Here is a 27,569-nt window from a genome sequence, read left to right as displayed (position 1 = left end):
CAGATGAGCCTAGCTCAAAAAGGGAAAAGTGTCGCACTTCACATCAGTCTCATGCTGCTAACGGGGAAAATACAGTTCCACTTTTTATGAAAGCCAAGGGAATGAGAAGGATGAATACCCAGATACAGAGCTTTGGCTACAATCACAGTGCATGGTAGTTTAGATGCGCCTTTTCTAAGAGACCTCTCCTACACAGGAAACAAATTATTCCAAAGACATAAACAACATGCCAGCCTGACTGATGTGATTCATCGCTGCTTCCTTTGATGAGATCACCACATGCTATTGCAGAGCAGAAGAAGCCTCAGTGCCTGAGCCCGAATTTTATGCTTCAAGAACCAGCAATGTTTTCGCTCAGGAAATTTATAGTCTTTGCCAACCCCAAAATGGAACGAAGACACCTCAGTCACATGTTGCAATCTTTCCAGCAAGCTCAGCTCCACACGCACTATTTCAGTTTCTTTTCTGGTCGTGTCATTTTGCGAGTAGACATAGGAAAAAGATTAAAAGTCAAAACAGGCAAGCTGTATCAATAAGTTAAATTCAAATTTTCTTGAAATAAGTAGCAGTCTCAGAGTGCCAACTCAGACCATGTAAGACTATATACTTAAAAATGTTTGGCTTAGAAAAATTACCTTTATTCATTTTCCACCAGTGCCTCCCAGAGTAGGTTTTTTAGAGCATTCAAAAGGCAACGCTGCACTAGTAAGTGCTCTACCCTTTCAGTCATTCCGTTTTACTTTTCACATCAAATATGTTAACTTGCCTTTAAACCAATGCAGAGGCCCTCCTGAAATTTTTATACATGTGCTTTTTATATACTGTTTTTTCTTTTACTTACACTTCTAGTTACTGACTATGTTTCAGGGTCAAGGAGAACCACATGAGGAAAATCAAATTTTAAAGACAGATAGGCAAGGTCATAATCTATAACAAATATATTTTTTTTTCCTTTTCTAATATAGTCATCCACCTACCTGATGTGCTGATGTGCTCATTCACCTACCTACCTTTCAAGAAAAGTTTTACAAGTATTTAATCTTTTCTTTTTCACCAGAAGTTAATCAAGTAGTGCAAATGACAATGCACGCTCATCAGTTACCAATATATTGCTTTATTTCTTGGTAGCAAATTAAGGCTTTATAGTGAGATTTGTACAGTACAGGCCAATTTAAACATTAGAAACCTTAAAAACCATGTAGCACTATTCACTCAATTTAGCATAGCCAGAAAAATAGCTTTTTTTTTTTTTAATAAACAGTTAAATGTTACTAATGAGGCCTTATATTTCAGGAGTGCAAATGGCTCAAAATCCCACCATCCTCAGGAATGGGCTTAACATTTAACTATCCTCAGGGCTATTTTGAGATAAAGGATAAACAGAGAGTATAGCTGGCTTGGATAAAATATACTGTACTACTTGCTGGAGAAGAATCTCTAATTTTAAAAATACAGAAAGGAAAACCAAAGTGATATTAACTGGCCAAAGGATGGTATCGCCCCCTATTAGTCACTGACCAGTAATAGTAGCAATGACAAATTCATTTTCCATGGCCCTCTTTGCTTCAGTACAATCTGATTTATAATTCAGAGCTGATGACATCCTGTATGTTAAGAAACTCAAAACTGGAGGAACAGACATAAGTTACAGGAATTTTTGCAGCAGTAGGACAAGTTCCCTCTGCAGGGACATGTCCAAACCATTGCTTTTTTGTAATTTGAGAGGGCATTGCTACAAGTATTTCCTCAGCAGTTATGTATTTTTCTCGAGCATATGGATTTTCACTTCATATCAATGATTTTATTAGTGTTGTCTGGAGATGATGGAACTACTGCTTATGAAAACCAGACATGGTGCTTTCCTTCTTATGTTCTCTACCGAGACATTTATAGCATTTGAGCTGAACGTATGAATTCACCTGTCAGTCAGGCGCAGGGGGGCCTGCCTGAAAATATCATCACCCCTAACGTGTCTGGCTTTCAGATCTGAGCATTACATGTGAAAATGCAGAGAAACGGCTGCCAGAAAATTGTGAAGAAAGTAACCATGAAATGACCACACGCTCTGGGGAAGGAGGCAATGAGATGGGGGGACCTCCAAACCACTCTTGCTCTTGCATGAGCAAGAGTGACCATGAGAGTACAAGGGGCTCTCAGTGTCACAGGGCAACGCTGGCGTTTTAATTCCCTGTTGAACAGCAGCTGCTTCTCCAGCTTAAGGGAACACACACAAACAAGGTTTCACAAAATCCAAATCTAATGTGAATAACACTCTCAGCCGCTCTGTCCCCAGGGGTGTTATCTAACATCAGGCTAACGTCTTTGAAGTCTCGAGATCAGCCATCTATCCTTTGAACTGGAAGGCCACAGAAAAGGGTCGGGTTTCTATGTGTATTAAGGCACATACACACTGAATTTACCTCGACGCACGTGCCTGGTTTGCTCAGGGAACATCAACTGCAGTGGTGCCACGGCTGCTGAAGAGATACAGTGAAGGAACAAAGACAGACTTTCTGGTGACAGCCACGCAGCACAGCAATTGGGACTGCCCCGTGCAAGCTGCTCCACAACGCCTCAGAGAGTCCCCGGTGTACTACAGTGCTATCTCAGCTTGTTGCAGAATTACAGCAGCTTCTCAGGCTGATTTTGCTGGCTTTTCCCTTTGCCAGGCCACCAATAGCTCATCTGTTTTCCTTCACTCAGGTGAATATGTCACTGCTTATCAGACCCAGAAGTCCCTATCTGCTACCAGAGGGTGGTACTACACATGCAGGAGAGGGCGGATTTAGAAACGAAGGCAAGTAGTGATGATGCACAAGCGACCTGGAGGTGGGCTTTCCAAGAGAATCCATGCATGGGCACAATCTCCAGATTCACTCAGCAGAGTGCTCGGCAATGGTCAGCAGGTCTTATTCTGTCTCAATCAAGCATGGTTAAGAACATTACCCAGTATTTCCTGAGGGATTACCATGGATGACTACCAAAGAGAAACTACTTGGAGACAAGGGGATGCTTTATCAGCCATATTGGAAGAAGTTGGGGAACACAGACACACATTGCATAGTCAGCTTCATGAGCACAGATGGAATTCAGATGTATTTGACACAGCTTAGTAGCATTTCCAAAGGAGGGGTTATGTGCTATTTCCTTTGGAGGTAGCTACTGTAGCCTGGAACAAGACCATGGCTGTTATGGAAATGGCACCCCACTGGGGATGCTGAGCACTCATTGCTTTTGCATTAAGGCAGCCTCTCCATGGACACCCACCGCACCTTAAAAAGTGATCATAAAAAGCAAACAAAATAGTCCTCTAGAAACCCCCCTCACCCACAACATACAAGAAAAGCTGACTCCCGTGAGCTATAGAAAAGACAGCATTACTGAATATGGGAGCGTGTGTTTATACATCAGTGTTTTTAATACTGCATTGTAATGACAGGTGTGGGGTGTCCTTTCAGAAGAAGGCAGGGTTGGTGTGCTCTATAATACAGCGCTTGCAATGTCGTTTAACAAATCGCAGAGCATCCACAGAGACATCGCAGTCCTGCACATTCAACATCTGCAGGTCAAAACAGTTGGCAGCTACAATCTGCAGGCCCTGCCCAGTGATGCTCTCGCATGATTTCAGGCTCAGGCGCTTCAGGTTGAAGCAGTTGAGGGCTAGAAACTCCAGGCCGGTGTCTGAGACCAGAGGGCACTTGCCAATATCTAGCGATTTGAGTTTTGTGCAATTTTTGGCGAGGTACTCCACACCGTGGTCCGTGATGCCCTCGCAGCCCCGCGCGTTGAGGTAGCGCAGCTTGCTGCAGTATTTGGCTATGTAACGGATGCCTACGTCTGTGATCCGGCCGCAGTGAGCGATGCTAAGGTATCGGAGGCGCGACTCCAGCTTGGCGATCTCCCGCATGCCGAAGTCACTGACAAAGCGACAGTCGCTCACGCTCAGTTCCTTAATGGATGTGCAGTAAATCATCAGGTAGCGGAGACCCTCGTCGGTGATGCGGACACAGCGGCGCAGGTACAGGTGGGTCAGTTGAGTGCAGTGAGCGGCAATGGTGTGCAGTCCCTCGTCCTCCAGGACGAAGCAGTCTGTCATGTCCAAGTAGCGAATGGAGATTTGTTTCCCATGTAAGGGAGACAGCTTGATGGAGGCTTCGCGAGTCAAACTGATGCATGTTACTTTGGAGCAGCCTAAGTGGAAAAACACAGTGAATTTAAGCAAGCAGTAAAACCAAATCACACAGCAAGACCAGAAAGGTGGGCGTGAAATTGCGTGCTGGATGTGATTGAAGATACCTTCATGTTGCAAGAGCAGAATCATCCTGACTGACTAGTCTGGATTTGCTGTGATGTGTCCCTACACCAGAGGAAATGATAAACTCCACTGGAGTTAGTGAGGTTGCTGTGGGATTTTGAGCATCAGCAAAGCGACAGACCGATTTTGTCCATATCCCAAATGTAAAAAGATGGTCCTAGGTTTATCTAGGGACAGCCTATGATCTCTTACTGCAATATAAACCCAGTGACAATTTGAGAAAATGGTACTACATGACAACCAACGCAGCTTTTTGATCAGAGGCAGTCTCATAGCTAACTGGCTGAGTTTGTAAACCAACATCAGAGGCTCTTTCACCATCCAACCCCATTATAAAAAAGACAAACCCCACCCATCCTCCAAAAAGCATTTGGAGAACAGATGTGAATCCAGCCCCGAGCCTGCGATGTGGGAAGGATGCAAAACTATGGCAAGACTATGTGCTTGCAGAAGGGTGGAGATTCGGGTAACCTAAGGAGAATGGGGAGAGTCAGCAGGAGCCAACAGACTGGTAAGGGCACGGGAGGACATGGACTGGCGCAGAAAAGGACTGTTTCAAGTGAGAAAGTCTGGCCATGAATGGAGGTAACTAGACTAGAGGAGAAACACCAGACCTTGCAAGGAAAGATAAAGAGCTAGATTAAAGGGAAAAACATGCTCACAGACTTCCCCATTTTTAACCTCCACTCTGTGCATGGTGGTGAATGAAAGCTTTTTTTGGAAAGCGCTGTTTCTGTTGCACTGCAAACTGGCAGTCGCAGGCTCCTGAAGGGAAATTCTTATCTGTGCCAAGTTCAGCCCGGCACATTGCATTAGCATAGCTAGAAACAGCTGCAAGGAAGAAGGGAGGGTCTACCTGTTAGTGATCAAGGCCCAACGGTTTTAGCCGTAAATGTCTACTCAGCCAAATTCTGCAGCTTATGCCTAAAGAGGTGCCCTCAGATGGGGATAAAAAGACCTTTTCTGTATTGCTGAAACACTGGCCAACGGGGATGAAGTGACTCACGAAAAGCCAGAAAAGTTAGGATGATGACCTTAGAGCTCCATGTATCAGAAATGCTGCACAAATCTCGTAGTCTGGAAGTAAAGAGCATGACAATGTGTGGAGACCACCTCAAAAACCTGAATGACCCAAACCCATACCACTTGATACAACAGGTTCTCATTCAGAGGCTTAGTGGAAGGTATGAATATGCTTCAGTTCTTAAAAACAAAAAGGAAAAAAAATCCCTTGAGATAATCCAGTGGGCTCACACAAATTCTGTAAGAAGCATGGGATATGGACTTGAAACAGTTAGTTTCAATCAGATTTCTACATTCATCATTTGCATTTGCAGTTGGATTTTTAATTCAGGCTTCAAATTTATTTGAACAGATGCAAATTTTACCTTCGGCCTCACACAATGAAACGGGCAAATTGTCCACAGGTCATGCAGAAGCTCTGAGACCTTGAAGCAAAGCACTTTGTTCAACGAACAACATCTTCTTAAAACTGAATGCTGCTATTTCCTCTTCAGACTATGTTGCAGATCCGTCTATGTTATGGTGCAATCTTTGGAAATATGTTTGCCTTCAAATAAGTACTACATACACACTCAATGCAAAGTGATTTTTCAAAAGGGAAGCAGTACAATACTAATGGTGTAAAATTTTCACCTCTAATATGTTCTTTGGAGTAGGTGATACAAAATGTACCACAGGAGTCCCCATTCTCGAGCTGGGTTTCCACAGAAGAAACTGGCACCTAGGCAGAGTTCTGCTGGACCTGACGTAGCTGTCGCTATTGCGTTTGCCTGAGGAGGTTGCTGGATTAAGCAGTCAGTCTGGATATTTTACATGCTGACCAGAATTCAATTTAAAAATCTGGCTAAGTGAAAATGAAGGGTCCACGAGGCCAAGGAGAACGTTCTGCCTGCTGAGGATCCAAGAAGGGGGAACGCTTTACCGACCGCAATTAGAAAGCAAATGGGTCAGAAGTCTCACAGCAGGGTTGGAGTCACATACATCGGTGTGTGATCACTGTTTTGACAAGCTCAGCATCGCCTTGTCTAGTTACTTTGGCTACACTGTAAAATAGTTAATGGGAAGGATATTCAAAATGGTTTCACCAGAAAAAGAGTCCATGTTGATATAGAACTGCCTGATTTTTAGGCAAAATGACAGGTTCCTGGGTCTGCAACAATTTTTCTGTCCTAAATAATAAAAAATGTAAAAACAAAGCTCTTGTAACATGATTTTCCATAAAGTATGTATAGCTGATTTTTAAAAGGGAGGAGAAACTTCCAAACAGATTGAAAAAAATGTTGGCTAGCGTGTTAGATAATAACTTGCAGTCAAGCTCAACCACCTTCTAGAGATATCTCAGACCTGCCCACAAAGTGGATGCTGAGGGTGACAGAACTTACATTGTGGAAAACTCTTAAAGTTAATACGAACATCTGGTTTTGACATTAAAGATTTTGGTACGTTATTGTTGCCAAGTAACCATCCAAGGGGGAGAGGGATTCAACTAGATGTACAACTGTGAACTGGGTTTTAATTAACTAGCTACAAGTATAGCGTTATCCCCCAGCACATGTACCCAACTTCTCTTGCTCAGTATGAAACTAAACCAGTGAATCACTTCAGTCCTGAGAATTGCTTGAGCGTGTAGGTGCAAGCCTTGTCCTCCTAACTACAGACAGAAGGACGGGAAAATGGAATCCAAAACATCCTCCAAAATTACCCACATCAGAACGAAAAAAGTGGACTCAAAACAAGACCCCAGAGATCAATTATCCTCAATTCATATGCAGGCACATGCAGCAAAAGCCATGTCTGAACACAAAGACCCTGACTTCTGAGCATGTTCAAAACCAGGATTTTTCCCTCGCCTGCTCCAAAAAGAAAGGACAACTTAGAAAAATGTGAGATTAAAATTACTTTCCTGTCCCGTTGATGAGACAAAATTCAAGGAAGACAGGTATTTTACTCGCCCTTTACACACTTTGGACCAAACTGATGAGCTTTTAGGGACAAACACCATCTTCTAAGTAACAGGCTTGGGGAAACCACAAATGAAGACAGACCCCAAAAGAACCTATTTCAAGACCTGGTATCACCTTTTCATTTTCCCTGCTTTTGAATAAGTCACCTTCGCTCTATAGCATATCTATCAGTAGGAGCTGTGGACCAAAGCATTTTCAGCCACCTACAAGCCCCCAAGTGCACGCAGGGTGTCAGCTAACAGACTGGTGTGCCAAGGCAGTTCACCCTCAGCTCAGCAATTCTACTTGTCCTGTCTCTCCAGGCCCAGGATACTCGAGCCACTCAACTCTCCACACCACCCTAGACGATGTAGTAAGTAAAGCATAAATATGCCAGGGATACAGCCAGGCTTCAAAGTGATATGTAGCTCTAGGTCTAAATCACACAGGCACATAGATTTTCTCCTGGTGTTGGAGATGCTTCAACCTGAATGTGTGGTTAGCAATTAAGAACCAATGTCAGTATGTTCTGACAATAAGTAACTCATATGCAAGGTCATTGCGAATAGACTCCATGGGACAGGACTCCCACGGAGTCCCGCAGACACTCCTTATCACCTGGCAGTTTCAGACAGCAATCAAAAAAGTGAATAATTCTTATTTGTTGCTATTTGTTTTGATGCCTTCCATGACATTCTGCCATTCTAGGAGTATCAGGTGAAAGAGTTGGATAAATCAGTTAAAAAAAAATGAAAGGCAGAAAAAAGAAAGCAAATCAGTGTACATCAGATAGGCAGCCTTGGAAAAGTCAGTTTATCTGGGTACCAGTGACTCAATAGCATTGCTTCCTATCCCCACTTTGTCCTGCTTGTTGCCGTTAGTATCTCTGCAATGGCAAATCTGGTCCGGCTGATTAATAACAACATTAGACTGATAACAAGTGAGATCACAAAGTAAGTATTGAACATCAAATTTACTTCAGTGCTCTGCTTGGCTACATCCTTTCTGTTAAGTGCCAACCTATTTGCAGAGAGGAAATTCTGTGTGGCTGACCTTGGGAAAAAACATCTTGTTTCCCCAGAGCAGGTCTGAGGAAAATTGTCTAAAACATTTCTGCTGATCTAAACAGCTGCAGTGATACACTGTAAGTAGGTGAAAGGAAAAGCAGAAAGCCACTACGCAAATATATACACTATTAAAAAAAAAAAAAAAGCCCAAGCTAGCTAAGTCTTGTTAAAATATCAATGGAATCAAGGGGACCTTGAAGTTTAGCTAGGGATGACAATTGATATTTATACCCAGACAAAAGCCTAGCACTGATTCTGAGCTCCTCGTCAAGTCACTTATCAGATTACAGATACATACTTTACAAGCATATAATCTACATATAAATTATATATATACACACACAATGTAGATATACGAAAGAGATAAAACAAATTTTGCTGAAGTGACTAGCCTTCACCATATGATGTAGCACTGACTGCAACATGGGCCCTTGTAAGGGTGCTTTGTGCAAAAACCTATAAAAAGTACTTGTGCTATTTGGACGGGCCATCTCTGCTAGCTCGTCTCCATTGGAGGAGGCCCGGCCACTCAAGAGGTGCTGCTGGCATTTGGGGCATTGAGGTTCTAGCGGTGCCTGTCTCACCAGTACTGTGTTAGGAGACTGGCATTCCTACTTCAAAAGACAACACAGACAGGGAAAGTGTGCAATTGTGAGGCCAGGGGTTTGACAAGCATGAGGCTTTTAGAATCAGAGGCACCCGTATTGAAATATTTCCTGTTACCTGACACATCCAGGTGTTCCAGGTTTGGGCACAGTGACACGACATCAAAGACGGCCTCATTGGAGATGTTGTAACAGCCAGACACCTCCAGCCTCCTCAGTTCTGGACAGCACTGGGCAATGGTGTAGAGTCCTCTGTCTGTGAGCCGCCTGCAGCCACTAACAATTACCGTCTCCAACATGAGACATACGTTGGGTGTATCCTGACAAAGCCTCCGGGTCAGCACTTTAAGAGCCCTGTCTACGTTGATTGTCTCGCCAGTCAGGCGAATAGTCCTCCAAAGTCGGGGGTCCCAGGCAAGGTTATACCAGCGGCGGCACACACGGGCACAGCGGCACAGCTGGTTGGTGGGCAGGAAGGAGAATATCTGGACCATGGAGTGGTCAGGCAGCCGGTCTATGTTGGCCTGTTCCTTCTGGTGCTTGGATGCCAGACGGATGAGAGGATGAGTGAGACGGGTTGGAGGCGGCGAGTGGACCATGGCAACAGTTTCCCCAGTGACTGAGGATGAAGACGTTGACGACCCTCTGCCATTCTGGAAACCGGGGGAATTCGGTGGAAATATTAATGCTGGACTGGGTGTGCTGAGTGTCCGCATGCTCAGGTCGGAGTCTGGAAGACAAAACACATTATTTCAGTAAGCAGTGGGTGGACACAGAGCTCTCTGAGCAGCACAGCACCCCGCTAGCCCATTTGTTAATGGAGCATGATGGGCTTCGGGGTTTGTTGGGGGTTAAGCAGTCATTTTTACCAGTGAGTGAGGAGAGACATATTTCAAAATCTATCTTAGAGTATACTCTGAAAACACCTTAGTGTTGGGTAAATGACAGAGATGCACCCCTAGCTGTGCTGTCGAAGCCATGCTAGCAAAGGAGGGGCTGCAGGTCTGAGCCCTGTAACGAAGAGGAGACGGCAGTGGAAGTCCAGGGATTTTAATTCTTTATACTCTCAACTAAACACTGCAAGACATGAGTACATTTGAGTCGCAGGCATTTTTGACAGAGTAACTGCCCATAACCTTGGCACTACCTAGGCAGCTGTGATCTGTTAGGGGAGGAATACTGTGGTCCTTTGCCTCTCAGCTCCTTCAGCCGTTCAGTGGGAGGCCAAAGAAGAGCTCACAAGGCAAATGCTACTTCCTTCACCAGATCTGGGCAGATGCGAAAAGCACAACCCCGTACACTTATTTTCATTGTGTCATTAAAGAAGTTTACTTTTCATTCATGCAAACTGTGACTCAGCAGTCAACCAAGAGCCCAGTGACTAGTTCTTGAAGGGGGGTTGGCTGTGCCTCTTCATGTGCACGCAGAAAGCACTCCTTTCCAATGGACTAAAGTGAACTTCAGTTGGATTTGAAAAAACAAGCCCAGAAAAGTAAGTGGTGAAGAAACAGCATGCCTGGAAACTTCTTACAGAGCTGTTGCACAACATTTACATGCTCTTTTTACTAGGCCTAATTGTCACACTAGAAGCAGTCAACCACCCCCCCCCAAAAAAATTTGCTACTACTTTACCTTCTTTATTTCACTGTACCGGTAAAAAGCAGGCACAAAAATAAAGGGCCTCTGCTACTAAGAAAGGTTGCCTTTGCTGTAAGATTATTTCAACTGTTTTCTCTCTGTGCCGACATTGCTGCCTATGAGTCATTTCCACTCCTGCTCCCAGCTCTCCAAGCAAAACAAGTAAAAGACTGGAAGACAACTAGGATATAATTTTGGTAGTCAAGCAAATGCCATGGGCAATACATTTAGAGACCCTGAGATATTTCAGCAGTATGCTACACAAGATGCAACCAGTGTATGAGAGATGAATGCTGCTGCTGAGCACACCCCTTCCATCTCCGACCTCTCACTACTGATCTCAACAGAAATTCTTTATGAAGGAAAGCACCATCCAGAGATGAATACAGGAACCACAATTTAGTGTCCAGTAGAATAACAGCTATCACGAATGGAGTAAGAACACTGGTTTTAGAGCACCAAGCTTTCCTGTGTGTCACATCTTCTGCTATCACTTCAGTGTTCAGACATTTCAGGGAAGCATGCAAAGCCATCTCCTTAAATAACACTGACTCCACAGCTCTGTGACTGTGACAGCATAGATATGCGCTAAGCAGGGTAGAGCCAGAAATGCATTCAACAAACCTGCCCAAATCTGGGTTTAGGCAGAGTTTTTAAATTAAGTCCATTTTAGATGAATTTTATCAGTGTATTACACATGAATTTCCCCATCAAGCTTTTACTTAGCCCAGCACAGGCATGCTCTGGTCTCACTAGCTGCAACAGTAACAACCACAGGCCTGTATTTTCACAGCCTGTCTGCAAGGGAGAGAGGCACAACTCTTCAGCTGAAGAGCCCAAGACACAAAGTCCAGCAGCTTGCCCAAGATCACCTAGTTCAGTTGCAGAGAGATCAAAATCATCATCTCACACTGTCAAGGAAAAACCTACACTACCCAGCTCCTTCTCTCTTCCTCTTCTGTATCTTGCTTTACTTAGACAGAAACTCAGTATTTCAGCAAGTGACAAGAAAAACTTTTTCTTCAAGGCTTCTGAGTCTATGCTATGGCTACGTGGACCTAACCCAGGGATTTGTGTATTTTTGAGCAAGAACCATATCTTAATGCAGAGTGGGTTTTGCAGACACCCTGCTCCCCTTTGAGACCTCCCAATACCCCCCTGGCAGCTACTGCAAATAACTGCATCGAGGAGTGTTACTTGGAAAGCGTCTGGTATACTCCGGTACTTTAAAAATGAGATTTACAGCTGGAGAGAAAAAAACCAAAACACCAGCAGCAGCCAGGCTCCTGCAGACAAGCACTGACTCCACCGACCACTTAGGCAACAGTCCCCTAGATTAATTTTTGTAAGGACTTACCGTATGTTTGACCTGCCTCACATTACCACCAAAACCAATGACAGGGCCTGAAGTTAAACATGTGCAGAAGATGTGGCAGACTTGGAGCCTTTACTTTTTGCTCTTTTCTTGAGATTTTAAGACAAGGATGCTTCTAATATAAAAGAATACACATTTTTTTCAAGCGCCGGATGTATCTTCCACTACCACGTATATTTGGTATTGAGAATTTCTCTCCTTTCCTTTTACTTTTTCATTTGCTTTGGGCTTTTTGTTTGGTTGGTTGTTGTTTATTTGTTTTATACACAAACCAGCACAAAAAGGGAAAACAAAATGATATAAATAAAACCCACAGAACAAACACTTGTTTCTACACCGCAAAATAGATGGAACTAAAATCAAAAGCAAAATGTTTCATTTTTAACACCTGCTATAAACAATTTTTAGTACTGTGGGAATGATTACCTCCTGTAAGGCAGTCTCCCAGTGTATTTTGAAAACATAGAGTTTTAGTCAGTTATTGTTGAAAACACCTAAAAATCTCTGCAGGGTTACATTCTTCCCTACTCTCCATTCCTACTTAAGTATAAAAAAGCATTTAATACTCCACGATTCTCCCCCCCTCCCCCGGTGATCAAAGCACCGAGCTAATACAGCTAATCTCTACTCCTTTTGGATCAAAAGTGGCATTCTTTCATCACTCCTGGGCACACTGTAAATAATCAATACCTTAGACATTCTGGGTGCATAATGAATTACCAAAACGTGGTTTTTAACTTAGACCTAGAGCTAAAAAAGGTTCGACCTTCTGTTTTATGGGCACGCTCCGTGCTTGCTTCGTGCTGTCTTAATTCTCTCATTAGTACAGCAGTTCCAGATGTGCATCCTGTATTTCCTTTACCTTCAATCCCGAAGGTGCCTCATGCGAAACTTGCTCCCTCCACCTTCAAGGCATGGACTTCCAGACAGACACATACACATGCATATGCACACGCCCCGTCTGCCCTCCCCCAAAGTATTCTGGAAAAAGCCTGTAGTATTGTCATTACGTTTAAACAAGAGAGTCGAGAGAGCATTACTGGTCTGCTGAGCCCGTAATGCAATATGCTCTCGGACAGGAATTCTGGTGGTAGCTCAGCTGCACTCTGTACAGAGGTATTCCCGCTTACTGTTCGTTGTACACCCCCAAGGGGGAAAGAACAAAATAGCAGGTGACTCCAGGAGCTTTTTGACAGTAAAAACTTGGAAAGCTTTTTGCTTTAAGCTTTAAAGCTTCAGCAAAACACTTGGTCTACTGTACATTTTCCAGGCTTTTCAAGTATTGTTGGGAGGGGCTTCCTATAGCACTATCTGAACCTCTAAGGGTTTCCTTCAAATTTTGTTCTTCACCATTTACTGAGTGCTAGCTAACAGGCTGAGTCAGTCTGAGACAGGGCAACTTAATGACAGTGTGACATTAATAAACGCAACCCTGCAAGTGCAAATGAAGTTACTGATTGCAGTTCTCAATACACATCTTTCCACACACATGCCCTATACAAGCTTTTCTTTTCCTGAAAAAAAAAATTGTTTACAAGCCTAAAAGGCAGCTTTACATTTTGATGATCTTAGAAAGTAAAAAACAAATTGCAAAGCAGCCCTGTGCTTCCCACCCTACAACCTCTTTTGCCCCTCTCCCTCCTCAGTTACCAATCTTCTGTGCAAGATGCTTTTTATTAAAGCTTTGCTCAGGCTCTGAAAATTGTTTGTTGATGTAAGAGAAAATTTCTTAACAATCTTTAAAGAAATCTCAAAAGATGCGTGCCAGAAACAGAACTATAAAAGCTGACACAGAGGGAGAAAATGCACTGGAGGGAGTTTTCTTATTCCATTAGGAATCTGGTTTATTTCAAAGGATTTTCCCCCCCCGCCAGTTTGTTTCCCAATTAATACATACATCTGGTGGGGGAAGAGCCTTTAAATATATATGATTTAAACCAATATCTAGTCTCTGTTCCTTCTGGCATTGACAACAATATGCAGTCTCCGATTTCAGAACCAGAGAGAGAAAACAATGTTGTATTTTCGTTAGTCCAGCGATGCACACTAACACGGGACACTTGATGTCCGGACCCCAGCATGGACTTTTTAAGATTGAATCATTTTTCATGCTTAAAGTGTGACTCCATTCAACCGCACCTTCCACGATGGTATTGCGGGTGTGCCTTTTTTAAAGGGAGCTCCTGAAGTTAACAAAATTAAAATTAAAATTTTGGTAAATATGAATCAAACTTCAGATTCTAATCTGACAACTAAAAAGGATCCTTCGTGTTGACCTGCTGTCACCACTGCGGTTTTCAGCAAAACTAAGGCAAGAATTAAACCAATCTATGTTCAGGCTTGGAAAAGTCAGTATAGCTGAGAAAAATAAAAAGCAATTGGCATTTTTGTCAAAAAGTTAGATGCAAAATAATGTGTGCAAGAAGCATTTACGCACAGTACAGAAACGTCACCTACTTAGCTTCTCTTCAGTAACAGTGTTGCATAGATATTGCATATTTTACTAAGTGCAATGTGGGTATAGACTTCACATTTTTACCACGATACCATCAACTTCGTGCATTCCAAGGAAGTGCTCCTTTTACAGAGACTGGGGAAAGTGGGAGCTTAATGGTTGTAGCAGCTACAGTGCAAAGGGGAACAGAAGCAGCTGACAGGCTTCTACAGGGGGAACATTGTGATTCAAGGAGAGACTTGTGAATTTGACAGACAGATGTCAAATATGGCTGTATGCCCTTAGAGGATATTAGGAAAAGGAGTTAGCTAGGACAGCAGGCTACAACAGGGCTGTTTGCTTTCTAAGGCCCTGGGCACGGATGAAGTCCCAGAAAAAGGGATACCTACAAAAGAGCGTCTTCCACATCACAAACATCCTCAGGCATTTCTCTCAGGCTAAGCTACCCTACTGACCTTCGTTCCACCCAGCTCCGGGAGGCTGGGAGGAATCAGAGAGCCCATGATAGCGAATCATAGAATCATTAAGGTTGGAAAAGACCTCTAAGATCATCGAGTCCAACCGTTGACCCAACACCACCATGTCCACTAAACCATGTCCCTAAGTGCCTCATCTACTCGTCTTTTAAATATCTCCAGGGATGGGGACTCAACCACTTCCTTGGGCAGCCTGTTCCAGTGTTTCACCACTCTTTCAGTAAAGAAATTTTTCCTCATATCCAATCTAAACCTCCCCTGCCGCAACTTGAGGCCATTTCCTCTCGTCCTGTCACTAGTTACTTGGGAGAAGAAACCGACACCCACCTCGCTACAACCTCCTTTCAGGTAGTTGTAGAGAGCGATGAGGTCTCCCCTCAGCCTCCTTTTCTCCAGGCTAAAAGAAGAGGCAGCTGGAACAAAACTCACTGTGCAAACTTGCACGGGGCTGCAGTGGTCAAGTATGCCAGAGGGAAAGGGTTGCTTGGCGGAGATACCTATGTGATTTTGCAACCTTTTACAATCAAGAATGTACAGAATGAGAAGCAGAGTTGGATGAGCTCTCTCGTCTCTCTCCAAGTACACCAAGTACACTTAAACCACCTCTGATGTGCATGTCTGCCCTGCTCTTAATTTCCAGGGACAGCTATTACTCAGCTCACTGAGGTGCCTGTTCCAGTGTTGTCACCATATCAAGTTTCTAAGCTTTTCCTCTTACCCAACTCATACAAGAAGCTGTTTCTTGCCCCTCTCCTAGTGACTGTGAAGAACAGGAAGTCTCCACTCTTCCCGCAAGGATTTCTCACATGCATTTGCTCAAATTTCAGCCCTTTCTTCCTAGTCACATAACTAATATACACAGTTTCTCCTAGTTTCTCCTTTAGATTTTCTCAAACCTGCATGTATTTCTCTTAAAGCACAACGCTCCAAACTGAGCACCGCACACTACTGCACCTCACCAGCAGCGGCTAAAGTGGAGTCCTTCCCACCTATATTTCATGGAAACCACATGGTCAAGCTTCCAGATTTCAACAGTCTCAAAAGGATGATGCATTAAGTATGTGATTCGACGTATTGCCCAGATTCCTATGTGCCATACAGCTGCCTGGCCATTTATTTTCTTCATCCATGTTTATATAATCTATTCATCTTCCCCACACCTGTCTCCTTAGAGAGTGGTATATTTTCTCTCTCCTTAATCTTCTATTTTTTCAAGAGCATTTTGAGTACGGAGCAACCTTCTCAAACTGTGCTCATTTTCAGTTCTCCAAATATACCGCAAGTCCAGTGTCATAAATTTTAGCCCATTCCTCTGTATATTGGTAGTTTTGTGTCTCAATTCAATTCAAACAGATGGCTTCTGCAGAGGGATGGAAAAATTTAGCAACCTAGTAACGAATACCGTAGGGTATTGCAGGGCAGATCCCTAAAGGGTCCTTCTTGAAACATCAGCACAGTTGACAAATACTCAGTGATAACTATGCAATATACTATACCCTTCAGTGGCCACCTTATGATGATTTCATTTAGTCCGTATTTCACTGGCTTGTTTCCAACACAGACATGCAAAAGTCTAAATAAACCTGAGATAGGTTACAGCTACTGTTTCCCTCTCACCAGACAATTTATTCTTACCAACACAGAAAATTAGATTGAAAACTTAAGAAGAGTAAGGTCAAGGGAACAAAAACACTTCAGCAAAGATGAAAATTTATTTCTTATCCTGTGAGATCTTGTAGGTCGTGCAACTCTCTTTTTGAGAGCAAAGACCTGCGACAAAGCTCAATTTTTCAGTGTAAGAATGAGCAGCCTCGGAGCTCATGAAGTAATCGCATCCACATGCTCCTGGAAGGAATGGTTCACAGAACTTAAAATAACCTTTTATAGTTTTTAAAAACCTCCCATAGAATGTAATAAGAAACTATACCTATTGTACAAGACTAGAGACTTTGTTACAAGACCATGTGGAAGAGGGATGTGTTAACTTAAATTTGAAGCCATTTCACAGTAGTTTCTGTGTGACATTTTACACCTTGGATTATACTGGTGTAACTTCCCTATGATGTTGAGCTCCGGTTTTCTTTAGTCTATAAACTGCTCCACATACATTTGGAGACCTGATCTTGCATTCCTGGCATAGTCACACTAGATGCTTAAAGTCAAACAGCACTGCAAGTGAAGTAATCGTTATAGTTTTATTAAGCAAATAATTCTTCCTTACAATGTATTTGTCAAAAGCTGGAACTAATTTCCCCCCTACTGACTTTGTCCCCTGCCACTTGGCAAGAATTAATTTTATCCCCACATTTTTGAATAGAGCTAAAAATACGAAGACTTAGAGGAAAAAGAGAAAAAAGTAATCGACCTATGAATTTATGAAGTCAGAGAATCTTAATTTTGCCTTCAGTACCACTGACGATACTAGCACACCAGTTCTGAGAAAAGGGTTTGTCAGTGCATCATTGCTGGGAAATTACATAGAGATAGATGGGATGGTGCATTTTTTCCACGTTCAGTAAATATCTAACCCCAAAATGAATTCCATACATGCTTAAGTACAAGCTCTTCTTAAACCCCTTCAGGCCAGATGCTCTCCCAACTCCTTGCAGTATGCCAGGGAGCTCCTCCAGCTGAGCTAGTTTATGTCTACATTAGCAGCCCAGAAAGAGGAGATCTGTGGAGCAAAACTCTTACTGCTGAGAACCCAACGTCCACAGGCCTGGGAAGTGGGTGTTAGCATTCGGACAATGTCTAATTTCATCCCCAAACCTGAATGCTCACTAGAGGTTCCCTCTGGCGCTTTAGGTGTCCTGCCAGAACGTATTTTTTGTTTTAGTTTCACCTGAAAGTAATTGGGTCCATACACCTTGTGGTGGTAACTAAAGCATGGTAAGCAGGGACTAAGGGGAGAGTCATTTCAAAAGTGAGCTTCAGACTGAACACAAATGCTAGTGTAGGTGAACCCACTGGCCACTGAAGAACCCCCGTCCACCTCCTCCAAACCCTGAGTTACCATCTCCCAACCTAACCCGTACCACGCAGAGGAGAGGCATCCTGTGCCCTGCTGGGTTCTCAAGACTGGATTATCAATAGACTGGACACATTGCATTTCATTGTCCCCCATTTTCAGGATTACCACACCTATGGGGATCCAGTCCTTTGCTGTTCAATGCATTGCTTTGAAATGTGCAAACCAATTGTGGTTAAAATGAAAATAAGCATTTACAAGATGCTTATATATAAGCATCTTCTATATACTTCTAAAAAAAGGTTTAAGATAAATAAGACAACAAAAAGATAGCAAGTTTGCTTAATTTCAAAGTCATCCTCTCTCTCTCTCCACCTGACAAGCTGTTAGAAAGTCTTAATTAACCCAGGAACTCCATCCTGCTGAATATAAGAACCCTTCCCAATTCATCCAGAGAATGACTCGGTTCAGTGAAACAGGCTTACAACTATGGTCTGCCTTTTCTTTGAGTTACTCTGACATACTCCAAGGTCAAAATTTTGTCAGGTAAAACACTTTCCTGCCTGACTAGGCAACATTTACATTTCCGTGTTCCGCTTTTTTATGTATTGATCTTCATTTTTCATTTAAAACCCACTTTACATAAATACAGGTAAGATGAGTGCACATCGCTTAATACTGGCTCTCGAGCTATAAATATGTGGCCATGACCAGTTGCTTAGAGTGACACTGGGCTGGGGCAAACAGATCCTACTTTTGTCTTTGAATGATATGCTGACATGAAGTTTGTGTTGATGCAAACGTACCTTTGCAATTTATATAGAAAACTGGAACAAATGCCTAATGGCTCCCGACTTCAAAATGCAGAAATCCAGTCAGCTGCTCCAGTCAGCTGTAGCTGTTCCACTATGTCACCTCTCAAAAATGGAAGAATTTGGAATAAAAGATGCATCAGTTTACATTATTACAGAACTTCAAGATAAGTTGCTGGACATAAATTTATGGGAGGGAAACATTTTCAAAATCCCCAGTTCACATGGATGAAAACCAAGAGGACCTGCAGAACCCTGAAATGTAGTTCTGGTAGATGTGCATTGCTCTAAATGGAAAATAATATACAAAGCAGAGGAATGCTTGCTTCTGGGGAAAGCTGAGAATATAATAACTTCATTGTGTAATCAAGATGACTTGCATCCAGCTGGTAGCAAACTCTACAGCAGACAAATAATTCCCCCCAAAATGACTGTTTCTAGCATATTCACCAAAAGTGAATTATTCGTGTAAAAGAACATTGTTTTTCATAATCAAATACTGGCATTTTAAAAGTACCCAACTCTCAGAAATTATTGACTTTCAAATTAACAGGGGATCCACGATTTGAGCTCCAAAATTGGAGAAATAAATGGTAAGCAATAGGCTAAACAGAAGAGGGAACAGTAGCAAGAGATTTAAAGCCATGAAGTTGAGCTCCTCTCTTAACACTGAAGTTTAGATGCTAAAGATCCATTGAATCAATGTAATTTAGAATAATCCAAATAGCCTCCCTAAAATAAATTCAGGCTTTGTAAACATAAGCTTTGCTGATAATCTGGGAAGAGACAACCCTCCAAATTATGGGACAGAGTTGTACATAGCACAAGAAGAAGCCTCTAGATTAAAAAAACCCAACAAACACCCAAAACCAAATGAGAAAGTAAAGCCAATCCCAGCTCAGCCCAGCTCCTTCTGGATTGTCCTGTGAGATACCTGCAAGTGCCTACCCAGTGTCCCAGCTAAGGCGTCGTACGCCAAAGCAGATGACGTATCCTTCTACCAGCTAAGTTATCAGTAAGGGAGTGATGATAAAACAACAACAAAAAATGCTGCCAACAGAAAAGAGAACACAACCCTCTTCTGTAAAAACTGCTCAATTAGCATGTCATTGCTCACTCCAGGGTGAGCGAGGTGAGCTCTTTTCAATCGTGTAGGAGAATTACCCCCAGGCGGTAAGAGTTTTCCAGGCTTTACAAATCAGCAGAAGTCTTTATTCCCAGACTAATGCTTTCGCAGACTAGGAGGGACTCCATCAAGAGCCCTGCCTGGGTCTGTAGGATGGCCACGGATTACAGAAAATCAGCAGAATTGTGCAAAGCATAACTGAAGGCCAACCTGCAACACCTGCTCCTGATCAGCTCAGATCCATTTACACTTCAGTTTCCAAAGTTTATTTTCTTTCCCAGGAATAAGATTCCTTCAAAATCACCTGCTAGCCTCCTGGCAAGCATGCTCTTGTTTTGCAGGCAAATACCTCATTTCTAGGGTTGCATCCCTCCTCCCTTTTGACACGTGGCCAAACTGAGAAAGCAAAGTTGGTCTCCAGGGCTTTTTGAAGGAATGGTAGAAAACATCACTTAATCCACAGTTTTACATTTCTTACAAATCTACAATGCTACCACTACACTTACAAAGGAATAAATTCAGCAAAGAGCTGGCCAAAGCCAGTTCCCCAGTGAATCACCTTTGGGACCTGGGTGAGAGGAACACTCTGGAGGGGATGAAAGAAAAGAAATGTAGGTCTCCAAAGCAGAAACCCAGGACACCAGCGCAATCTGACTTATCCAACACCCCTCTAAGAAAGATACATAAACCAAGGATTTTTCGTAATAAACACTTCACGTTATAAGAGCCCTGGAGTGACAGTCAGCAGTCCCCTCTTCTGTTACAAACACACGCACTATTCATACAATGATGCACTGAGCAAGCACATAGTGCTTATTCAGAACCACAAGGATTAAAATTTTGTTTATGGGAAATTCAGGAGTTAAGCTGGGAAAGAGACGTGGCCACTAGCAGCTTTCTCCTACTGGAAAAAGTAACTGGCTCAAGCCCAAGTGCAACTAAGTTACGTGGATTCCTGACCACCAGTGTGAAGCAGTCCCAGACTGTGTCAAAACAGATGGTACTGACAACTGCAAGAGCAGTGCATTAGCCATCCTCTAAAACCCAGCCCTGCCGCCTGAGGTCCCACTTGCTGTGCCTGCGACTCGTGATGTATAAATTGCAGATTGCTATTTATACGCAATAGCATATGGTACTCTGACATTTGAAGAGTATCAGATGTACATATGTACATACGTGCAAGTAAATCAAGAATTCAGCACTCTCTATTTATGGCAACTTCAGTAACTAACTTCCCAGTCTACTGAATAATACTGATAAATAACTGCCTCACTGTGCATAAAATATTAACTGACTGTAATTATTCCTTTTCAATTCATTGTGATTTCAATTTACTGAAATGAGATAAACAAAACTATTCACCGATTGTTTTTATGTCATTTTGATTTCATTAAATCGAAATCAATATGCAGAAAAAGAAAATGTGATGTTTACGTCTACACAATTGCTGAAAGTTATTATTCAAAGCAAGAACTCTGGCATTATCTAAATCCTTCACCCTCTTATTTTTCATATTAACCTAACTTAATTATATTAAACACCATCACTGATTTCTAGCTCTATATGCAATTTCACATTTATTCTCAGATTTAGTATCACCAGCTTATGGTGATATCTTAAGGAGTAGACTTAAAGACAGGACAGCAGCAGCAGCAGCAGCATTTGGAATCAAGAAACATTTGGCATCTTGAGAAAAGAGAAAGGCCCTTTTCTTTACAAAGCCCAAGAAAAAAGTGAACCTGGCAGGGCGATCTCATCTATATATAAATATCTGATGGGAGGGTGTACAGGAGGCAGAGCCAGGCTCTTTTCAGTGGTGCCCGGTGACAGGCCCAGAGGCAATGGGCACAAACTGAAACACAGGAGGTTCCCTCTGAACATCACCAGGAAACACTTTGTACTGTGAGGGTGACCGAGCACTGGCACAGGTGTCCCAGAGAGGCTGTGGAGTCTCTCTCCTTGGAGATATTCCAAAGCCATCTGGACGTGGTCCTGGTCAACCGACTAGGTGGCCCTGCTTGAGCAGGAGGTTTGGACCAGATGACCTCCAGAAGTCCCTGCCAAACTCAACCCTTCTGTGATTCTATGAAATAACTCTAATACACCTCCTACAAAGAGCACATGAAGTTTAAGTCCCACTTTCAAACAGGCACTGTATGAACCTTTGCACTATGGTTCCAGGCATCTTCAAATCTGATCTCCCATCTTGGGGGTCTTGCAGAGTTTGTTTTTTTCACTACACCAACTCAAGCTCCATCACAACTGGTGCCTGATCCTCCTGTTCAAAAACACCTTTTGTGACTGAGACAATAAATGATCACCCTCATCATTACCTGTTAAAGCTCAAGCAGGCAAATATCGTCAGCTGGTAACAGAGCTGTTAGTGAGAACTGGCTTAAGGGATACTTGTTCAGCGGTGTTTGCCCCCAGTCCAGAGAATTCCCTGAGGCTCAGCACTGGCTCTTAGTACCTGTAGAAAGGATGGGCACTTTTTGCCAGAATTCACTGAAAAACTAGTCTACCTCAAAACTTCCAGTAGTACCCTCATCACATGTGACAGATAATGTCAGGTTTACCTGAACATAAAATTAGTGATCCATGGGTAAAAAAATCCTCTTAAGCTATTACACAGGCATTGTCTCCCATAACTTCCTTATCAACAAACTGGTGAAGTACAGGCTAGATAAGTGGACAGTGAGGTGGACCAAAAGCTGACTGAACTGCTGGGCTCAAAGGGTTGTCATCAATGACACAAAGTCCAGCTGGAAGCCAGTCACCACTGGTGTGCTGGGGCTAATACCATTTAACCTCTTCATTAATGACCTGGACAGAGTGCACCCTGAGCAAGTTTGCAGATGACACAGAACTGGGAGGAGTGGCTGATATGCCAGAAGGTCATGCTGCCATCCAGAGGGACCTTGACAGGCTGGAGAAAAATGGGCTGACAGGAACATCACAAAGTTCAACAAAGCAAAATGAAAAGTTCTGTATCTGGAGAGGAATAACCCTATGTACCAGCACAGCCTGGGAGCCGATGAGCTGGAAAGCAGCTTGGCAGAAAAGGTCCTCATGGTCTCCAAGTTGAACATGAGCCAGCAATGTGCCCTCACTGTAAAGAAGGCCAAGAGCATCCTAGGCTGCATTCGGAGCAATGTTGTCAGCAGGTCGAAGGAGATGATGCTTCCCCTCTGCTCAGCACTGGTGAGGCCACACCTGGAGTGCTGTGTCCAGTTCTGGGCTCCCCAGTATGAGAGAGACATGGACATACTGGAGAGAAATGCCACAGAGATGATCAAGGGCTTGGAGCATCTGACATATGAGGAGAGGCTGAGAGAGCTGGGATTGGTTACCCTGGAGAAGAGAAGACTCAGGGGAATCTTATCAATGTGTATAAATACCTGAAGGGAGGGTATAAAGAAGAGGGAGCCAGGCTCTCCTCAGTAGTATCCAGTGAATGGACAAGAGACGGTACGTTCAAATTGAAATACAGGAAATTCCCTTTTAAACAAAGTTTTTCATGGTGAGAGTGGTCAAACATGGGATCAGGTTTCCCAGAGAGGAATGGAGTCTCCATCCTTGAAGACGTTGTCCTGGGCGACGTGCTGTATTCGGCCCTGCTTTGAGCCAGAGGTTGGACTATCTCCAGAGGTCCTTTCTAAACTCAACTATTCTGTGATTACCAATTCAATTGAACTCATCAAGCATCTTCTCTTTGAGGCCTCACATAGAAGAACAAACTATGCCTAATTAAAGCAAATCAAACCCTCATGAAAATGTCATAATAAATGTGTTAATTCACAAACTCTGAGTGAAGAGGTTAAGTAATCTTGACCTGTGTAGCTGAAGACTGAAAAGGATATGCTAATATGTACCATTACCTCCAATGTATGTATATAGAAGACAGAGGTGATGGAAAAGTTACTGTACTTGAGAAGGTATGTAAGAAGGAGCAGTAGCAAAGTTTGAGATTAAGAGAAAACATTGTAGTTGAGGGTTAAAAATTATCATACAGTACACAATTAGGTCAAAGCATAGGCTGCCGAGAGGGTAAGTTGGGATTGACATCTAGAGCTTTCTAGGAAGCAGTGAGATAAAAAAAAAAAAAAAAAAAAAAACACCAAACCAAAACTCACAACAATAGAGGAATTCATCTATGAAGAAAATTCTGCTTTAAGCTGCTGTTTAGACAAGATGACCCAAGAAATTCCCTACCCTTTGTCATCAGCCAGCCCTGATTTGTCAGCCGTCCTTGCCTTTCTAAAACAGAGAAGTAAAACTCTTACTGAAAGGATTTGTCAGGGTGCATGAAAAATGAAGGACAGAATAACAGTGAGTAATCGATGCTTGTTTTCATCAGCAAAGCTGTGCCACTCTTTTCCATCAGGTTGGCACAGATACACACTTTGTGCTGGGAAGCAATGCCCTTGCTACAACTTTTTCAAGGTTGTTTCAGTACACACTTTTACAGATTTTTTACTCCTGATTCATAATATGCAGACCATTCTCCATTTTGGGAGACAAGAGGATGAAGTTCACTGCAATGTACATGATCCACAGAAGCATATTAAACCCTGCTTATGCGGGCTGATAAGACTGCTGTGCTTCAGTGAAAATTCCTCAAGGTGCTCTCTTTTTTTTCCTATGATAGAACTAATATACTGACAATCCTTGTAACTTATAATTTGAGTTTGAAAGACAGCATTCGCTGGCCTCAGTTCTGGGACTCCTGAGCAGCATGCTCCATTACTAGTCTCCCTCCTTGGTGCAGAAAAAGTAGCATGCGTTCTCCTTCTCTGCAGAGCTGAGGCTACAGATTTCTTGGTGGGATGCACTATGTTAAGCTTGTGGACAAGGACTACCTGCACTACTAAACTGGCACTGAAGTCCTAGTGAATTCACACTCGGACTACCTTCAGTTCAGCTGACGCTTTTCCTTATAAGACCAACTTCAGAAGTTAGACTGATTGACACAAAGCACAGGTGAAAGTTATGCTCTGTTAAGCTGCAGAGAGAGCAAAGCGGTGTCCAACTGGTGTACTACAATTATATTCAAGCAGCAAAGTGATGACAAGGTTGCGTTTACAGGTTGAGTGATGTAAATTAAGGTACATGTAATGAGCCTCGGGTTCTAGAAAAGGCATTTAACACTGTGCTACAGTTCCACTAGGTACTGAAGTTTCAGGTGGACAAATTATATTAATGACTTCATCTTCTCCTTCTTAATTGCACAAGACTTCAAGCAAAAGACTAACGCAAAAAAGAAATTTATAAAAATGAATTTCTAGCAGTTTTCAGTATAATTTGGAAACATGGAGCACAGCCAATAAAGAGAGATCACAAAGTCACATTTTAAAACTTCCAATGAGAAGGTAAAAAGAATTTATATTAGGAAATGTTTTAGAGATCCACAGTGACTTCACATTTTCCAGCTCAGTGGATTTACCAGCGAAGAGGCTGATGCTGCAGTATCTGGACACCGAGTACTTCATGGGATGTGCGGAGTACCAGTGGCTACTCTAAGTTCAGAGCAGTCAGCATCTCACAGGATCACAGCTCCCTTCACCCCACGCTAAATCTGAAACACTGTCGGATTGGTTCACTCTCTCTGTTCTATCTGTGGCAAAGAGACTTTTCTACCATCAGTAATTGCCTGGAAAGTATTCCCCTCGTTTCATTATACTGAGATACACTCCACTCATGCTGGATTTGTGACTATTTATAGCATGTACCATGTATAGCAACATGACAACGTAAAAATGTCAGTATGAGAAATGCTGAATTAAGAAGTGAGATGAGATTGCAAACATTGGGCCACTAAGCTACTATAATGCAGTTACAGTGACATTTACTTGTTCCTTCATTTTAATTCCATTTACAGAACACGAGTCATGTGCAAGGCAGTGATAATACCGGTATTACACACAATTCAGAAAAATACTTTTGTAGCCCTGAGGGTGATTCAAGAACTAGCACAAAATGTTGAAGCTTTCACTATTTAATATTTTATCCAGTTTGGAAGACAGTGAAATCTGTTGCCAATTCCTGATCACCCTTTAGTTTGTGGGAATCGGTGTCCACATCACAAGGCATCCCTCTTGTTCAGTTTGGATTGACTGTTTTGACATGGGACATGGAAGTAAACAGAGGTGACAAAAGCATTGCTCCTTCTGAAGCAGGAGATTTTCAATGACAGGAGTGCACGCCAGAAGCTGTTTCAAAACCACACAATAAGAAAAGGCTTCAGAGAGGCGCGCGGTGCCTCCTCCCACGAGGGCTGATCATTAGGCATAGACATCAGCTTTTCCTTCTTCCGAAACAAAGGTGGGATGCCTGCCTTGGGACTGAGCCATGGTTCCTGCACACCCCAGCCAATCGGTCTCTTCTTTTCATTACTTTTTATATCTACGGCACTCACCAGTGATGCTACTGAGTCTTATTTACTGAGTATAAGGAGTTTCATGCAAGTGCAGCCGTATCTGGGGAACAATTCAGGCAGAATAAGTTATTTTAGCTGAGACTACAGCTGGCAGAGCCCACTCCTTTGGCAAATTGCTTAAGTCCTTGTAACACAACAAAGCCTCATCTGCCTGCAGTACATTGCAGCAAGCTCACCAGCCTTTTTGTGAAGAGCTGTTTGATCCTTGAAGGGAATTTAGATTTTTGTTTACAGAAAAACTCCAAAATGTCGAGAACACGAAGCAATCTCATCACACGTGAACTGCATTTAGCAGCCTTGCTGTACACAAAGGTATGGATGGAGGGTGTGCTTCTACACCCTGCCTGTGCAGCATGAGATTACTCTGATACCAAAATGAGATCTGGGAACAAATGATGATGGCATGGCCCAACCTTGGCAAATGGTCTGCGTTAACACCACCTTTTAAGATAGGAATGCAAGTGAACCGTTTGTGATGTGCGTGTGTAAAAAATGCATAAAACCAGAGGGTGCTTCCCAAAACTGATCATGCTAAAAGGGAAGAAAATCATCACCCTCCAACCAGTCACCTTAAAGAGGAAGAAACTTATCAGCCAGATAGAGCAGCCTCCCAGTCAGAGGCCAGGAGCTGCCTGCTTTCAGGCAGGCTGCTGCAGGCAGAGACCCACACCTCATGGGGTGCACGTGAGCTCGTGGGTGCTGCCTCACCAGCTGCAAGGAGCAGCACGGGGCCCCACGAGGTGACAGCACCCACATCTCCTGCAGGACGTGGGTGCACCCTCAGGTGGCGCGGGGGGGGGGGGGGGATCATAACGCACACGTGCTGGTAAAGTGTGTGTATGTGTACCTGTGAAAGAGAAACTAGAACTTTTGGGGATTAGTTAAAGCTGTTTATCTGTAGGTGTTTATTAACATTTATTCAGTGTTCAGTGCTGTGATTTATCGGTGACATTACTGGTACTGATCCCAAATGTACAGTTCATTGACTACTGATTAATTTCATGTCATTGTTAAACTGCTTTGATCCTAATTTTGGTTTAAACTATGTGAACTGAATAGTACTCCACTGCAGCACATGGCTATGATTCATCGCTCACTGCTGTTTGTTTCTGTTATATTCTTAAGGATGAGAAAACTGATTTATAGCAGGTGTCCACGAGAGTTTCAAAACAAAGAGTGTTGTTTAACCAGCTGCAACAAGCCATTGTTTAGAAAAGGTGTGGACAAACTCCAAAAGCAACCTCGATCTCACTGTGGATTTGTGGAGCACCAGTAGCGCTGCATAGCGGGGCAACAGGGAGATGCTGAACACCTGCACTGAAGGATCATG

At 43.0% G+C, this 27,569-nt stretch overlaps 1 protein-coding gene across 4 annotated transcripts in view; it reads right to left on the bottom strand.

Moving 5' to 3' along the window:
• Window positions 1-1,094: 1,094 nt before the first annotated feature.
• FBXL7 (F-box and leucine rich repeat protein 7) overlaps window positions 1,095-27,569 on the bottom strand; it is a 195,001-nt gene continuing 168,526 nt past the window's right edge. For all 4 annotated transcript variants that reach the window (XM_076330363.1, XM_076330365.1, XM_076330364.1 and 1 more), the window contains 2 exons: window positions 9,072-9,683; window positions 1,095-4,191 (listed from right to left, as the gene is read on the bottom strand). In XM_076330363.1, the coding sequence (XP_076186478.1) occupies window positions 3,455-4,191; window positions 9,072-9,683 (1,349 nt within the window). In that variant the 3' untranslated portion in view covers window positions 1,095-3,454. The remainder of the gene's footprint in view (window positions 4,192-9,071; window positions 9,684-27,569) is intronic.

This window comes from Aptenodytes patagonicus, chromosome 2 (assembly GCF_965638725.1).
Source record: "Aptenodytes patagonicus chromosome 2, bAptPat1.pri.cur, whole genome shotgun sequence".
In the NCBI taxonomy this organism is placed as follows: Eukaryota; Metazoa; Chordata; class Aves; order Sphenisciformes; family Spheniscidae; genus Aptenodytes; species Aptenodytes patagonicus.
The sequence above is the reverse complement of the archived record's forward strand: the minus strand, read 5'-3'. Positions and strand labels throughout refer to the sequence as shown.